This window comes from Aptenodytes patagonicus, chromosome 13 (genome assembly GCF_965638725.1).
Source record: "Aptenodytes patagonicus chromosome 13, bAptPat1.pri.cur, whole genome shotgun sequence".
NCBI classification, from domain to species: Eukaryota; Metazoa; Chordata; class Aves; order Sphenisciformes; family Spheniscidae; genus Aptenodytes; species Aptenodytes patagonicus.
Window position 1 is genome coordinate 18,910,862 of NC_134961.1, and position 17,301 is coordinate 18,928,162.

General features: G+C 40.4%; 1 protein-coding gene across 26 annotated transcripts in view; it reads right to left on the bottom strand.

The window, feature by feature from the left end:
• RBFOX1 (RNA binding fox-1 homolog 1) overlaps nt 1–17,301 on the bottom strand; it is a 1,372,937-nt gene that overhangs the window by 140,989 nt on the left and 1,214,647 nt on the right. For all 26 annotated transcript variants that reach the window (XM_076351295.1, XM_076351294.1, XM_076351293.1 and 23 more), the window contains one exon: nt 7,035–7,277. In XM_076351295.1, the coding sequence (XP_076207410.1) occupies nt 7,035–7,277 (243 nt within the window). The remainder of the gene's footprint in view (nt 1–7,034; nt 7,278–17,301) is intronic.

Sequence of the window (17,301 nt, forward strand, 5' to 3'; positions counted from 1 at the left end):
AGGTAATTGCCCTGCAGTTTATTAGCTTCATATTTCAAAATTTTAAGATCCATTTTTAGTGGTATATCCAGCTTCACATGTACATAAATATGCACGTGAATAAGAAAACTCAAAAATTGGTCTTGCCTCCAATAGCTTGTCTAATCTACATTAATCACGACAGTATTCTTTTGTGAATGACTGATCAATTGATTATTATTCTTTTAAATGCACGTAATACAGCTTACTGAAAGGAAACTATGCAAAAATATTGGAACCTACCAAACAAACGCCACTATGTCCTGACATCAATTCCACTTAAAATCAAGAAGGACTACAGAGCCCTGGGAGCGGCAGTAAGGGACTCAGGAGCGCAGGTAGTTTTTTCATCAATCCTCCTGGTCAAAGGGAAGGGGTTTGAAAGGGCCAGTCGAATCTGGTGAGTCAACAAATGGTTACGGGAGTGGTGCAACAGCCAGGGGTTTGGCTACTTAGACCATGGGACTCGCTTTGAGAAACCTGGTCTACTGGGGGCTGACGGGGTCCATCTGTCAGAGAAGGGGAAGAGCATCTTTGGTCATAGGCTTGCCAACCTGGTGAAGAGGGCTTTAAACTAGAGATGCCGGGGGAGGGGAACCTCAATCCATCCCACTCCTACCGGTTTAGATGCCAGGGCCAGCAATAGATGCCCAGAGCCTGGAGAAGGATCACAGGTCAGCAGGAGAGCGCCTGAAGAGCAGCACAAAGGAACTCCAGCCACTCCAGCCAGTAAGTCAGCTTCATCAGGGGCCCAACTTAAATGCCTCTCTGCAAACGCACGTAGCATGGGGAATAAACAAGAGGAGTTAGAGACGTGCACACGCCTGCAGGGCTACGACCTTATTGGCATCACGGAGACATGGTGGGATGGCTCCTATGACTGGAGTGTTGGGATGGAGGGATACAGGCTCTTTAGGAAGGACAGGCAGGGGAGATGAGGAGGGGGTGTCGCCCTCCATGTCAATTACTAGCTGGAGTGCGTGGAGCTCTGCCTGGGGATGGATGAGGAGCTGACCGAGAGCTTGTGGGTCAGGATTAAAGGGAAGGCAGGGACAGGTGACATTATGGTGGGGGTCTGCTACAGGCCACCTGACCAGGAAGACCGAGCGGATGAGGCCCTCTATAAACAGATAGGAGCAGCCTCACGCTCACAAGCCCTGGTCCTCATGGGGGACCTCAACCACCCTGACATCTGTTGGAGGGACAACACGGCAGGGCATAAGCAATCTGGGAGGTTCCTGGAATGTGTCGATGTTAGCTTCCTTCTCCAAGTGGTAGAGGAGCCAACAAGGAGAGGTACTACGCTGGACCTTGTTCTCACCAACAAGGAGGGGCTGGTGGGGCAGCCTGGGCTGCAGTGACCATGAAATGGTGGAGTTCAAGATCGTTAGGGGTCCGAGGAGGGTGCACAGCAAGCTCAGTACCCTGGACTTCAGGAGAGCAGACTTTGGCCTCTTCAGGGATCTGCTTGGCAGAGTGCCATGGGACAAAGCCCTGGAGGGAAGAGGGACCCAAGAAAGCTGGGTAATATTCAAGGATCACCTCCTCCAAGCTCAGGAGCGATGTATCCCAACAAAGAGGAAGTCAGGCAAAAAGGCCAGGAGGCCTGCATGGCTGAACAAAGGAGCTCCTGGACAAACTCAAACACAAGAAGGAAGCCTAGAGAGGGTGGAAGCAAGGACAAGTAGCCTGGGAGGAATACAGAGAAATTGTCCAAACAGCCAGGGATCAGGTTAGGAAAGCTAAAGCCCTGATAGAACTAAATCTGGCCAGGGACATCAAGGGCAACAAGAAAAGCTTCTATAGGTACATCAGGGATAAAAGGAAGACTAGGGAGAATGTGGGCCCTCTCTGGAACGAAATGGGAGACCTGGTTACCCGGGATATGGAGAAGGCGGAGGTACTCAATGACTTTTTTGCCTCGGTCTTCACCGGCAAGTGCTCCAGCCACACCACCCAAGTCACAGAAGGCAAAGGCAGGGACTGGGAGAATGAAGAACTGCCCACTGTAGAAGATGATCAGGTTTGAGACCATTTAAGGCACCTGAAGGTGCACAAGTCCATGAGAACTGATGAGATGCATCCACGGGTCCTGAGGAAACTGGCAGAGGAAGTTGCTAAACCACTATCCATCGTATTTGAGAAGTCATGGCAGTTCGGTGAAGGTCCCACTGACTTGAAAAGGGGAAACATAACCCCCATTTTTAAAAAGGGAAATAAGGAAGACCCGGGGAACTACAGGCCAGTCAGTCTCACCTCTCTGCCTGGGAAGATCATGGAACAGACCCTCCTGGAAGCTATGCTAAGGCACATGGAAAGTAAGGAGGTGACATGACCCAATCATGACATAATGATTGGGTGACAGCCAACATGGCTTCACTAAGGGCAAATCATGCCTGACAAATTTGGTGGCCTTCTACAACGGGGTTACAGCATTGGTGGTAAGCGAAGAGCAACTGATGTCATCTACCTGGACTTGTGCAAAGCATTTGACACTGTCCTGCATGACATCCTTGTCTCTAAATTGGAGAGACATGGATTTGATGGATGGAACACTCGGTGGACAAGAAATTGGCTGGATGGTCACACTCAAAGAGTTGCAGTCAATGGCTCGATGTCCAAGTGGAGACCAGTGATGAGTAGCGTTCCTCAGGGGTTGGTATTGGGACCAGCGCTGTTTAACATCTTTGTCAGCGACATGGACAGTGGGATTGAGTGCACCCTCAGCAAGTTTGCCAGTGACACCAAGCTGAGTGGTGCGGTCAACACGCCAGATGGACGGGATGCCATCCAGAGGGACCTGGACAGGCTTGAGAGGTGGGCCCGTATGAACCTCATGAACTTCAACAAGGCCAAGTGCAAGGTCCTGCACATGGGTCAGGGCAATCCCAAGCACAAATACAGTCTGGGCAGAGAATGGATTGAGAGCAGCCCTGGGGAGAAGGACTTGGGGGTGTTGATTGATGAGAAGCTCAACATGACCCAGCAATGTGCGCTGGCAACCCAGAAAGCCAACTGTATCCCGGGCTGCATCAGAAGTGTGACCAGCAGCTCGAGGGAGATGATTCTCTCCCTCCACTCTGCTCTCATGAGACCCCACCTGGAGTACTGTGTTCAGCTCTGGGGCCCCCAACATAAGAAGGACATGGACCTGTTGGAGCGAGTCCAGAGGAGGGCCACGAAGATTATCAGAGGGCTGGAGCACCTCTCCTATGAAGGCAGGCTGAGAGAGCTGGCGTTGTTCAGCCTGGAGAAGAGAAGGCTCCAGGGAGACCTTATTGCAGCCTTCTAGTACCTGAAGGGGGCCTACAAGAAAGCTGGAGAGGGACTTTTTACACGGGCGTGTAGTGATAGGACAAGGTGTAACGGCTTTAAACTGAAAAGAGACTAGATTTAGGTTAGATACAAGGAAGAAATTCTGCACTGTGAGGGTGGTGAGGCACTGGCACAGGTTGCCCAGAGAGGTGGTGGATGCCCCATCCCTGGAAACATTCAAGGTCAGGTTGGACGGGGCTCTGAGCAACCTGGTCTAGTGGGAGTTGTCCCTGCCCATGGCAGGGGGGTTGGAACTAGATGATCTTTAAGGACCCTTCCAACCCAAACCATTCTGATTCTATGATTCTTTAAGACTGGTAGCCAACTACTCAAAAACCTAGCAGGAACTGGAAAGAAACATGATTTTTTTTTTCCTTCAACAATAAAGACCACATGGAGTTACAATGTTGACACAGCTATTGAAGCTCTATTTCGTAATAAAAACATGTATTGTTAAACCTACAGAGAGATGTACACAGCTGGACCCTCATAATATTACAAAGCCCATGTCAAATCTGCTGGGGATCCATCTGCATGTACCTATTTATAATGTCTCTACAGTGTGTTAAGTGGAATGCTAATTAGACACAGTATAACAGATTTTAGACCTAGGTACCCATAATTAAACTGTGAAAACAATATTTGACTGTAAATTTGTAAAACTAACTGATGAGTAATATGTTAAATGTCAAGGCTACTTTGAACAACGTAGATCCATAGATACACACTTCTTGTAAACTTTTATTTTCAATGCATTGTTCTCCAGGGAGGGAGAGTATCCACGACTTTCAATATAACATTGCAATTTAGAAAAAGTATCTTTTTAAAAAACAAAACAAAACTTTCTCAAAGATACCCTAAAGTCAAAAGTAAGGAAATCTAATTCTTTATAAACAGCATGGGAGCTACTTCAAAAAGTTATGCGCATTCCTCTGTAAGAAAGGAAACAGGAAGACAAGAAAAGGATCTGTAGTAAAAAGAGCAAATAACTATACTATATTCCCCAAATACAAAAGGTTAGTGAAATTGAAGTGTTACTCTTCAGAGAATGGAAGTTCACTCCAAGTGGAACCAGAAGGGAGAAAGTCTATGACAAGTAAAATATAAGTTGGATATTAGGAAGGCAAAAAGGAAATAAGAAGAGCAGATAGCAAAGGATACAAAAACAACTAACAATAAAGCCTATTAGTATATCCGAAGCAGGAAACTTTCAAGGGAATCATTGGATTTGCTAGAGCTGGGATTGAATAGAGCACCTGAAGAAGATAAGGGCATTGCAGACAGTCCAAATTATTTCTTTTCATCAACCTTTGCCATGGAAGATGTTGGAAAAATGCATACCCGACTTTTCTGATAAAGGGACTAACACTTCTTCAAACTGAAAAATCAAAAAGGGGTGAGGAAACACAATAAATTGAAAGCAATAAACGATGAGGGATGAGCTCCTGTCCCACTTGCATCATCAGGTGTTTTACCATTGATTTTAGCACTGACAGTCTTTTACTTCAGAACTGAACGGCAAACAGACCAACAGTTTCAAAATACGAAAAGGCTGAGCTGGGCATCACAGTGGACTGTTCAGTGTGCAGCAGCAGTCAAAAGAGCAAGCAAAAGAATAGAATATAAGAAGAATGAGACAGGGACAGTAGGAAAGACTATATTTTTAGTCAATATCCAAATCTCTTCTGGAGTATCTATTCAGCTTAGGGTTCCTGCTCTAAACCAATGACAGTGGTAAATGACAAGAGTTTGACAACAATCACAAATGATTATGGAAGAAAATTTTAAAAGCTGGAAAGAACCAGGAAGTTAACTTAGCAAAGAGATTAACGAGAGGGGACAATGTAGAGCTGCAAAGAATTATATGAGATATAGGTAAACAGGATGCTCTTCAACTTAAACTTTCTCACACTACTAGAGCAAAGGGCCAATCAGGGCAATAAAAAGTTACCAAATCAAAAATAAAAGAACTGAAACATTTTACTGCAGAAACCACAAAACTGTGTAATTAATTCACAAGGACATCTCCACGATAGTAGCAAGGAATATCCTTTTGTGCTTTTGCTATTGTTAGTGCTTTTCTTTCTTGTTCATACCCATATAACGAAATTAGTGACATGGCAATAAACATAAATCTTCAAACAACTCAATTAAGGGAACATGCTTTCCCTTTCTTCTTGCCCTGCTGCATGAAACTTTTCAGGTTGGATATATGCCAGGGGAGGAAGGGGAGGTAAGATGAGGTATGGAGTATGGTTGCGGCAAGGATGAGGACAGCTAGTAGAGATGTTTCAAGTGCATGCTCAAATTGCAGTGTGCTGTCTGTTCTGTACTAGATCCTACACATGTAACGCATGTGGTTGTGTCCTGATTTCAGCTGGGATAGAGTTAATTTTCGTCGTAGTAGCTGGTACAGTGCTGTGTTTTGGATTTAGTATGGGAATAATGTTGATAACGCACCGATGTGTTAGTTGTTGCTAGGTAATGCTTACACTAGTCAAGGACTTTTCAGCTTCCCATGCCCTGCCAGCGAGAAGCCGGGAGGGGGCACAGCCAGGACGGCTGACCCAAACTGGCCAAAGGGACATTCCATACCATGGGACGTCATGCTCAGTGCATAAACTGGGGGGTTGGCCGGCTGGGTGTGACCGCTGCTCGGGAACTGGCTGGGCATCGGTCAGCAAGTGGTGAGTAAATGCATTGTACATCACTTATTTTCTATATACTTTTATCATTATTATTATTATTTTCCCTTCCTTTTCTGTCCTATTAAACTGTCTTTATCTCAACCCACAAATTTTACTTTTTTTTCCCCTCGATTCTCTGCCCCACCCCACTGGGGGCAGGCAGTGAGTGAACGGCTGTGCGGTGTTTAGCTGCCTGCCGGGTTAAACCACAACAGGCTGATGGCTCAGAAATCTGCCAGATGTTGGCACTGGACATATTGGGTCCCAATCTAGAATTAAGACATAAGCACTAAACTATCAATGTGTGAAATTTGTGACTGAAATTACCAGGTAGGGCCATCCAAGGAGTCTCTTGCATTATTCATGACACTTCAGAACTTCATATATAAATCAAATAGAAGGAAAAAAAGTCTATCATTTCTGCTCTGTTGAGCACAGATCCACACACAACTTTGGTAATGGCTGCACAAACAAGCTCTCTAGAAAATACAGTATTACAGACATGCTCTTCATAATACTCATTCACACAGTTCCGCAACTAATTTCAATACAGTATCGTTCAATGGACACTTCTATGAAAAACTACTCAGAAGTGTCAAGAATACAGAGGTCGTTAAAAATAACAAAATGAGTCTGGTTTGTTTGGGTGTTTTTTTTCCCAAATGAATGCTTACAAACAGTCTTTTGCAATGTTTTTCCATATTGGACTTAGTCAAGCTTTATTATATGATTCAAGGGCTTGCTATTAATCATTTTGTCTGTCTAACACTGTAGAAAAGGAAACTACAGATTCTACAAAGCTCCCACACTTCCTAAGAGGTTCCAAAAGCAGCAAAATTATATCCTCCAAGTTCAATGATAAACTTTGACAGACTTTCAACCTTGAAATGGTGAGTAATCCTAACACAAATGAAGTGCAAAACTATTAAGTGTAACGTAAGAATAAATGTTATCAATAAATACACACGTAACTTGAAACATACTGCTTTAGAAATAGCTGAAACCTTGACTTACTGTGGCTGTGCCGGAGACAGTTTGTGCATTTGTGTCAGCTGCACTCTGTTCAGAGTGTGTCTGAGCAGGAGGGTACATGTTTAACGTGTGCTCTGGAACAGTGGTTTGGCCTGTGTAGTCTGGAGCTGGATGAGGATGTGGGGCTGTGTATTCTGCAGGGATACCATTCTGAGGTGGAGCAAACTGGGCTGAGGCATAAGGCTGTGCCATTGTGTCAGGAGGTGCTGTAGCTTCCTGATTACCCTGTAAAAATCAAAGAAGAAAAAAGGAAGAAGTGTGGAGTGAGATAAAATAAGCCTTGAACCTGCACACCTAACACAGAAAGCGATGATAGTATTCTGCTAAGATTGCTGGCCTGAAAAGGGCACAGTGTTTGTTTCTTGAGGAGAAAATTTCTTATCTGAATTAAATCCATTCTGCTAACGCTATTAAATCTTACTATAATTAGACAAACAAATCAGCTGTTCTCTGGATAGTTGTAGACTATTCTTTAACTGGGAAAGGTCAGTGAAGTCTACCTGAACTAATGCCTCAACTCAGACAATGAAGAGGGACAAAGCTCAGTTTATTCCAAAGGCTACTGAGCGCAACTGCCAATACAGAGCTCTGATGAGGTTAGCCCATGGTCTGTGATCCATTCTGACTTACCATTGGCAGAACACAATATATGCAACCTACACACAGAGCAGGATTTGGGTGCATACTGTTAACCATATGCTGAAAATATTTTTATGAAATAATTCTCTGTAAGATATTCAGAAATACTTTGAGGTACACTGTATTGAGCAACTGCATGCACAAATGCAAAAAAATGAGATCCAATCAAAATATTAAATATTTGAATCTAAAAATGCATCAGTCCAAAATCTTAAGTTAACGTAAAAGAAAAATTCTATGTTGTAGGCTGTCAAAAGAAATAGATGTAAGAACTTTAAAGGCTTTAAATTTGAAGACAATAGTATTTCATTTCCATATTACAATAAGCCTATACAATTAAAAACAAATGCCCTCATCTCTTTATAGATAGATCCATCTTTATGTTCGATATAATAAAGGATAGTCGAGCATGTTAATTTATCAGTTAGAAACTTCTGACTAAATGCTCTGCTCATACCAAATACTAATAATTCTAGGGGAGGAAATGTACAGAACAATCTTTCAGAACCTATACAAAAGACGTCCAAAACATGATGCTGCAGATGACGCAGCATTAGAGGCCATTAATACAGGGATTATCCCAAACTCAGATGAGCTGATTTACAAGATAAAATTATCTCTCTAAATATCAAGTAATGTAAAAATGAATATTTGAGTAAAATGTTAATTAGTTTTTAAAATACTCATTTTCCCACCAAAAGCATGTACAAGTACCTGTACAGGACTACTATAGGGATTTTGCTTATTTATACTCATCAGTCCTTGATTTCCTAATTTCAAAACAGGCTGGATGAATAAAAGACATTCTTTTGTATTTCGTACTTGAAGACATCACAGCACTGGAATAAGCCTTGGTACATGCCAGGCTTAGAAGGGAAAATCAAATTTTCCTTTGTAAAAGGCATTCGGTGTGTCCTAAAAAATTAAAACACTGTATCAGCAATCAAACCCTCCCTAATTTTGATCCTATCTTTGCTACTATTTTAGTGTATGGCCTTGAGCAAGTAGTTTACATTGCTTCATTCAACCACCTTCAAAATGAAAACAGTGACATTTACCTACTTCACAGGGCTAAGTCAGTAAGTTTCATTTGCATATATCTACAATCTTTCCAAGTTTATTGCTGCACTGAAACTTGCCCTGTTTAAATTTCAGTGGAGGTTAAAAACTCTTGTAAACGTATACTTATATGCTCTTATATTAAAACGGCAAGTTCCCTTTCTTATTTCTTTTACCTAATATTTTCACTATTAAAAAAAAATCCAGATGCAGTAAAAACCAGCAATGACTGGATTAGATCAGAGACATTTATTAAATGTTAAAGAAGTATTTTTAAAATTTGTGGGGGAGGCAGGGGACCATAATTTTTTTAATCAACAGTTTCAGGAAGGACTTCAGCAAGTAGTAGGAATGAACAACAGCAAATTGAACTTCTGCCTATATAAGCATTTTCACTGTGCTGGCTTTGGAACACGGTAGCTGGTTACTGCTGGTCTTTAAGCTATTCCTTCATGTCAGATGCTAAACATGACATTAGAGTCAGCAGCTGTTAAAAAAGAACAATAACAGCAACAAAGGGACCAAGGGCTAATGTCCAGGTGCATTTGATCTAAAGGTTTTAGTACTACCTTGAGTCCTAAACCAGATGTTGCTGAGACCCCCACTGTTTCTCATTAACATTGACAGCAGTTCCATGAGACCCTAATTAATATTCAAAGCATTCACACTTAGCACTAATTACAGCTAATATTTAATTAAGAGGGTTGAACTTTTATATTATTTTTACCAGCAACTCCAAATGATTCACTTTTTAGATTTATCATAAAATGGCAAACTGCACTGGCAATTCCAGCACCTTCACGTTGCTGAGACTCTTCTACCTCTTTCATTAGACTTGTTAAGCTGAGGTCTGTATCACACTTACTTAGAACCGAGATCCCATTAGTAAGTAAACAACAAAGGGTCAGGGGTTTGTTTTGTTGAAAATCGGTGCCTAGTGTAGCCTTTCCTAGCCTTCAAAATTAGTGTGAATTTATGATTCACAATTAATTCAATAGACACAGTATTACAATGTAGTAGAAAAGCATGTATGTATAAACATGTTCTTTACTACTTATATGGGTATCAAGCCAATAGCTTATTGTTTAGAATACGAATTTATATCAAGAACAACGCAGTGTCAGCTAACACATATTTGTATATACATGTGGTTGATGGAAACCCCAGACTACACAAAAGTTAGATACATTTGAATAGATTTTAAAGAACCAGAAGTTCTTCAAATATAATCACCTAAAATGTACCTTTGTTGCGCCCTTTAAAATACAGTGAACTAAAATGAATAAAGGAAATAATAGATCTAATGCATTAAGTTGAAAATATGAAATGGCCCTAAAAGCAACAGGAAATATTGATCCTAAATTAGCCTATGAACTCAAGTATTAGAGTAATCTCAAAACTGCAGATGACAGTACACAGACATCGCTTAATACAACCTAGGCATGAGAGGCTAAACAGAAGTTGTCCCTTCAGACTCAGTTCCAAGTATCTTTAAGATTAAATGACCCCTTAATGCTCACTTTGTGCATGGTTTTTAATAAAGTAGTTGTTGGCAACAGAAAGAAGAACAAAGGATGGCAGACAGTCAGGCTCTGCTAAATGTTTTGGCCTGAGTTTTAATGAAAACCACATTTCAACTGAAAAATATGCTTTACGTGGCAGTGTATAAAATCAAATTTATTGCTTTCTGGTTAAATGTTGAACTCTAAAGAACAAAAAAAGAAAGCATTCCAACGATGCAGGTAACTGAAATAATTCCTATTCCATATATATAATACTCCATTTGAAGAAAAGCTTAGAATTTAAAATGCTGCTAGTATCTCAGATCTCAACATGCCTTTTCAGCATCTTCTGCTCTGAAAGGATTTCATAATTAAGAAATGCATGAAAAGTGTCAAAACATAATAAAGCAAGCTTGTTATGTTTGTACACAAAAGACAGAGCACAGAAAACATTACTTATGCAGTGTTTCTTTATAAAAACACATTTGCAGCATAAAAATGTATTCAATGAAAACCTTTCTGCTTGCCTGCATTTTAAAGTCTAGCTAACAGTTTATTGTTTGTTTTCTGTTTGGTGCATTTTGTTTCTTTGGCAAGGGATATTTCACATTTAGAGAAAGCCTCTCATACTGTAGTTAAATGAGCCAAACTGCATCATATCCTTAGGGCACGGAAACAAAGAAGGAAAATGCAACATTACTCTGTAAACCTGCTGGTTTTAAGAACAGCGCCGTTAGATATATCAAGCACAGCAGAGATACATAATCACCACCGTAATTTGCCCTCCTTCAGACTTAAGCAACAAAACACGTATTAGAAGTCTTGCATGCAGTGGTGCAGCTGGTTATAAGAAATGCCCTGCCTTGGCTAAAATCAAGAGTTTCAAGTGAAAATAAAAGTGAAAATACCTGCTGCTGTACCATCCTGCTCCCTTTATTCTCCATAAACTTAGCAGCTGCTCTAGTCCCAGGCCATACAGCATCTGCCCAAAGCAAGCATCAATTATGGATGAGGGCGTGTGAGCAAAGTAATGTGTGCATGAGTGTGGATGATAGGGGTGTTGAAGGAGGGGGAGCTAATGCAAGGCTTACTGACCTCCCTCTCAACATCTGACTGCTCCCAAAACCTAATCCAGATGGGACTCTTTCAGTTTGCTGGGCCTCGCCCCATCAATCACAGCAGGCCACTCCTCTGTCTCCTGCTACTAGTTATAGAGTGCACCACTGAGCAGATGATTACACACACAAGAAGAAAAAAAACACAGCTTGACTACATTAATAGCTGTTTAAAAAACATTAGAAATGCTACTATGTAAGTTGCCAGAAGCTGAACATTTTTGTTTTAAAATTAAGACAGCTGTATTCAAAGTTACAAAACCCCCTGAACTTCCAGTGCTTTGGCTTTTTGATAGCTACGATGTACAGTAACGTGTGCATTTCTATGTGATTAATTTGTCCTACACGTGGTAGAGTTAATACCAATAAGATTTCTATTTTAAAACTGCTGAACTCCACAAGTAAACCATCAATATTGAAGTAGGCTGTTTTAGATTAAATGTACTTTATCCTTCCATACAAATGAAATATTGTTTCCTTTTTTGTTTCATTTCATGACATCCCTCTTGCTTAGCAGGGGAAATATTTCAGAAATGCTTCCAAGGTTTAGTTCTGTGAGGCACTTAAAGCTACTTAATGCTTCACTATTAGAGGAACTTTCCTAGATGCTCTGGAGATAGTTTTAAAATTATTAAACATCTAATTAAATCATATAATAAAGAAAAAAAAAAAACAACCTAAGAAGAAACAGACAGCCCCAAAGAATACACGTTGCCACTCTGTCGCAGACTGCCTACAGACACAAGAATTCAGAAACACGGCAGACACGTAGCATGGGAATTATTCTTACAAATGTTCAAATTCTAAGGGGTGGGCAGAACAGCAGATAAACAGCCATCAATTCATCATTAAACTTATATTCCAGCTGAAATATATTGGATTTCTTTAAAGTGGCAGTGTAATTCTTCCAGATTTGTTGCTGGCACTCCCCAATTAATGATAATAAAAGCAGCCACTTAAAATTTTTCAGAAGGAATCAGACATCCAACCACACCGGACCGACTGACTGACTCTGCGAGCTTTCTCTGTTGTAGCTTAATTACCTGACCAGGCCACTTGACTCAGATCATTTCCTTCTGCAATCATACAAAATGAATTCTCCAGCCACCTCTCTCTTTTGGAAGGTTCAGTAGAGAGCCAAATTCAGATTTCATTTAAAAACCAATCTCATTCCAAAAGAAGGGTATCCTCAAAAGTAAGAAAGATAATGCAAAATAAATTTTTTTCAGAGAGCACAGGGGAAAAAGGTAATAGTAAGTAAACAAAAGAGGATCTCTTTACTACCTTAGCAAGAAAGTACCATCTCTTTATTCCCATTACAGAGAAACATTTACTTTTGGTCCTCTTCACATATAACATACTGTATTCCAGTAAAAGTCTGTGCTCTTGCTACTGCTACATATACATTTGAAAATGAAATGTTCGTTTTGTGTCAGTGCCTGAAGCATGGAACAGACTAATTAATGAAACATCACAACACCCTGCAAAGTAAGAAGGTTATATGCATTTACTTACATTTAACAGAAGGCAGCAAACAACTTACCAAAAACAAAGTCCTAGTCTGAATTCCTGCCTGCATTCAGGACCACGTAGTATTACGGATGTATAGATACATACAAAGAAAGCATTCCCTCTGACACCTTCATTCTTTCCAGTTGTCACTGCTGAAACTTTCTACTACTTTTATGACGCTGTGATTTATTACACTAGCTTTCCTTGTCCTACATGACAGTTCTTTCTCCTGCTATTTCCAATAGCCCAAATGAACATGACTCTGTCACACTGATTTGTTTTGCTTCCACATTACCACCTAAATCTTTTTTTTTTTTTTTTTTTTTTTTTTTTTCAAACTTAAGCTTCCTGCCTGTCCCTCACTTTCTCAGACTCTGACTTTTAGGTATTTTATACAGGTCTTTTCAACTGCAGCTCAACCTTCTATTCCATCAACCAATATTTTCCTTTTTTAAATACATGGAAAGATTTTTACATCACATTTTGAAAACACGAGTCTCCAAAATTGCCTGCAGACCCATACAGCAAAAGAATCTGGAACATTCAGCAGGTGTATCTACAATTCATTTTCACAATAAGAATTGATTCTTAAAACATTTCAAAAGAAAGGTATAAAAGAAGCTTGTGCTTTCCCACAAGTCAATATAGGAAAGTACACCTAATCTTATTTTATGCCTTTACTGGAACATACTGAAGAAGATGATGCAGCATCCTTGTACCCAAATAGAAGGGGGGGGAGGGGGGAGAGAAAAAAGGATCCAATTGTCAACATACAACGTGCATAAAAAGCTGCCTGAAGTGCTGGCCTTTAAAGAGTAGCAGTCAACATTTAGAAGTCTGTCAGTCAGCTATGAGTGCCATCCCTTGGACATCAAGACCAGGTCCAAAACTGTTGAACACCGTCATAAAAGACTTGTATGAAGTATCAGAATGCAAGTTCACGCATGACAGCAAATAGGGGGAGCAGTTACAGGGGTCTCAAGAAGCTAGAGTAATGGGCTGACAAGAACCTGATCAAAGTCCTGCTCTTGGGACAGAATAACCCCATGCATTGGTACAGGCTGTGGGCTGACTGGTGACAGAGCAGCTCTGCAGAAAAGGATCTGTGGGAGTCCTGGTGAACAGTAAGATAAGTACAAATCAGCAGTCTGCCTTTGAGGCAATAAAGGCTAACCGCATAGTGGGCTGCATTAGCAACAGGACAGCCAGCGGGTGGAGGAAAGAGATCATTCCTCCCTGCACAGCACTTGTGAGCCAGCATCTGGAACGCCATGTCTAGTCTGGAAATCCCCAGGACAGGAGATAGATTTGCAAACTGGAGAGTCCAGTGGTGGGTTGCTAAGACAGCTGGAGGGCTAGAGCACATGACACATGAGGAGAGGCTGAGGGAGCTGGTTTAGCATAGCCTGAAGAAGAGAGGGCTAACAGACAACTTAATTGCATCTTCTACAACTTAATGGATGGTTACAGAGACAGAACCAGACCTTTCTCAGAGGTAGAGAGTGAAAGAACAAGAAGCAATCAAAAATTGCAGAAAGCTAAATTCCGGTTGGCTATAAGGAATAAAATAATGAATATGAGGGAAGTTAAGCACAGGAACACGCTGCTCAGTGAGGCTGTGGCATCTTGGAGACTTTCAAAACTCAACTGGACAAGCCCCTGAGCAACTTGATCTGTGTAGTTACCCCTGATTTAAAAAGGATGTTGGGATTAGATGGCCTCTGAAGTTCCCTTCCAACCTAAATTAGTCTATGATTCCATATGGTTTCAACAGTATCAGAATAGCTTCAAAGTGGATTTTATACTTTTATCTCATTTGATGACTTTCATCATAAAGGATTTACTGACAAGGAAGAGACTAGCTACAACTTCTAGTCTGCTTTCTCTCCTCAAGAAACAATATCTCAATTCTTTGAGATGGATTTGGAATGCTTTCTTAGAAAAATATATTTACATTTGTTTAATCCACAGCCAGAGCAGTATGAAAGTGGCAATCACTATAGTGCATGCAAGACAAGAACAGTTTCACAAACAATGCAAATTAATGTTGTGAACTATGATGTGTCTTAATTTTCTGCCAAATGTCACCATTTTCATCATATATAGAGGAACACTGCCTTGACAACTATATATCCATAGAAAGGAGTATTTTCCTCTGCCTTCTGCATCACCTCTAAAACAATAACTACTACAGGCATTTAAGCTTTCTAATTTTATCTGCAATTTTTCTACTGAAATGAAATTTTATTCTATTTCATATGTGAACTTATTGAAAATCACTGCCACCTCCGAAAGCTGAACTGTAGTAAAGCTAATATAACCATTTTCTTATTTTTCAGTATCTAAGAAAGTGGTTGAAAAAGCCAATTTTTTTTTTTTTTACTGCAATACTGATTGACGATATGGGATTTTTAAAGCTGGATCAGTTCCCAAATCAGTTCACAAGCAATTGTGACAAGAGAAGTGAGGGGTCAATGCACTGAAGAAACAATCAGTGGGAGCTGGAGAAAAAGGACAAAGCAGCAGACATACATTATGCTATATTGACATAAAAGATTTTGTCCCGAGAAACCATTTCTTAATAATCTTAAGTCTTCAATTTGCAAGAATGAAGGCAATATAGACCAAGTGGTAAATTACAGGCCTTTACAGGAAACTGTAAAAACACCAATCTGTTTTTATAATCTAGCTAACACAGATCTCAGAGCTACCACAACTGATGTGCATGAGAGGAAAGAAACATGCACTGCAACCACGTAGCCTGCAGGTCTGCAAAGCAAGAACCATTGGGCCTTCTTTTATAACTACAGACAAAAATATTATTCATAGCTCAAGCAGTGGAAGCAGCAGAGATGTGTTGGCAAGACTATTTTACCAGGATGTGTTAGCGCTTCTGAGAAGCCAGATATACTAGCCCAGGTGACAAACCATGCTTATGTAGCAAGACTATGCCTGGTTCTTGACACAACCCTGCATCATGCTTTGTAAGCCTTTCTTCTAGACTCCACTGAGACTATTTTTACCTTGTAACTTACACACCAGCATAAGTATTTCCAGAATTTGAGTAAAAAAACTTCTCTAAATGCCACCTTATTGGTAAAGGATTGAACATTGCAAAAGATTAGGGTCTGCAGAGAGGAACTGAACAGCAATCAAATCCAGTTGCAGGTGTATGGGTTTCAACAGTTAGATAAATTCTAGAAACCTGAGAAATTCTTGTAACATAGCTAAAATAATTCATTTAAGATTCGTTGTAAGATTTGAATTCAAGATCTCAGTTGCAATTTACTCCAAAAAACCTAACTGAATTTCTTCAGGATATTTGGATTGGATACAGTTGTGGGTTTTAAAAGTATCTAAATCGGGCAACTTAATCTAGCTGAGGTTAATAGTTACACAAAGTTATTCCCAATTTATAGATGCTGCCTCATCCAGCATATATTAAATGAACTGCTTTTTCAGTTGGTTTCCTAATGGACATACCACAAAAATACAGCAATGTATTTACCAGCATTGTTAGCTATAGAAATTGGTGAACCTACAGTTACATGCAGAGACAACATATTTGAAGGCCATTTATTCTGGAGAAACGGTATCACAGTTTTGTGTGTACCTAATTAGTTATTTTTCATGTACAAACAAATGATTTTATATTAAAAAAAAAAATACTAGGCAGAATGAGTGATGTGTGTCCCAAGTATCACACACAAAGAACCAAGAAAACAGAACTGTAAACAGGCACAGTGTTTTCACTGTTCAGCCTAGCAGAGTTTTGTCTGCTTCACGAAAGTACCACTGAAGTGACTGCATCAAAATGCAGCTTGCCTTAGGTATTCAGATTTGTAGTAAAACAAGGCTACAGGGACAGAGCAATGTTACACAGGAAGACTGAAGGGCAGCAGCAGTTATTTGAGTGCAAACTGGCATGCCATCTCTTTGAACCGAACACTTTGAATGACCTCTTTTAACCAGGGACACCATCTTTCACCGATGAGCTGTGATTTAGCCTCAGAAAAGAAAGGAGACATTACTCTTCATAATCCCTCATGCTGAATCATTTTCTAAGGCAGTACCACAATAACCACAGTTCATCCATTATATGTGAAACAGGTCCAAGTTTCAGTATCACAAATGGGAGGGTCATTACTTGACTCTACTGAAATAAAACAAGTCAGCTAGTAAATGAAATGAGAATGTAATGCCATAAGTTGTCTTACGCAACAAAGCTGACCGAAGATCATACCTCCTTAGCTATTTGTTTGCAAATATCAAAAGTATAGAGGGCTGCTTTATAAGCCAGTTCACTTGAACTATCCAGGTTAAGCTGGCTGATGATTACTGTAAAACTGTCCCAAATGAACTAGTGGGAGTTGTTTTGTTTTGGTTTACTTTGTTTAAACCAGGTAAATTTAAGAGTTTGAT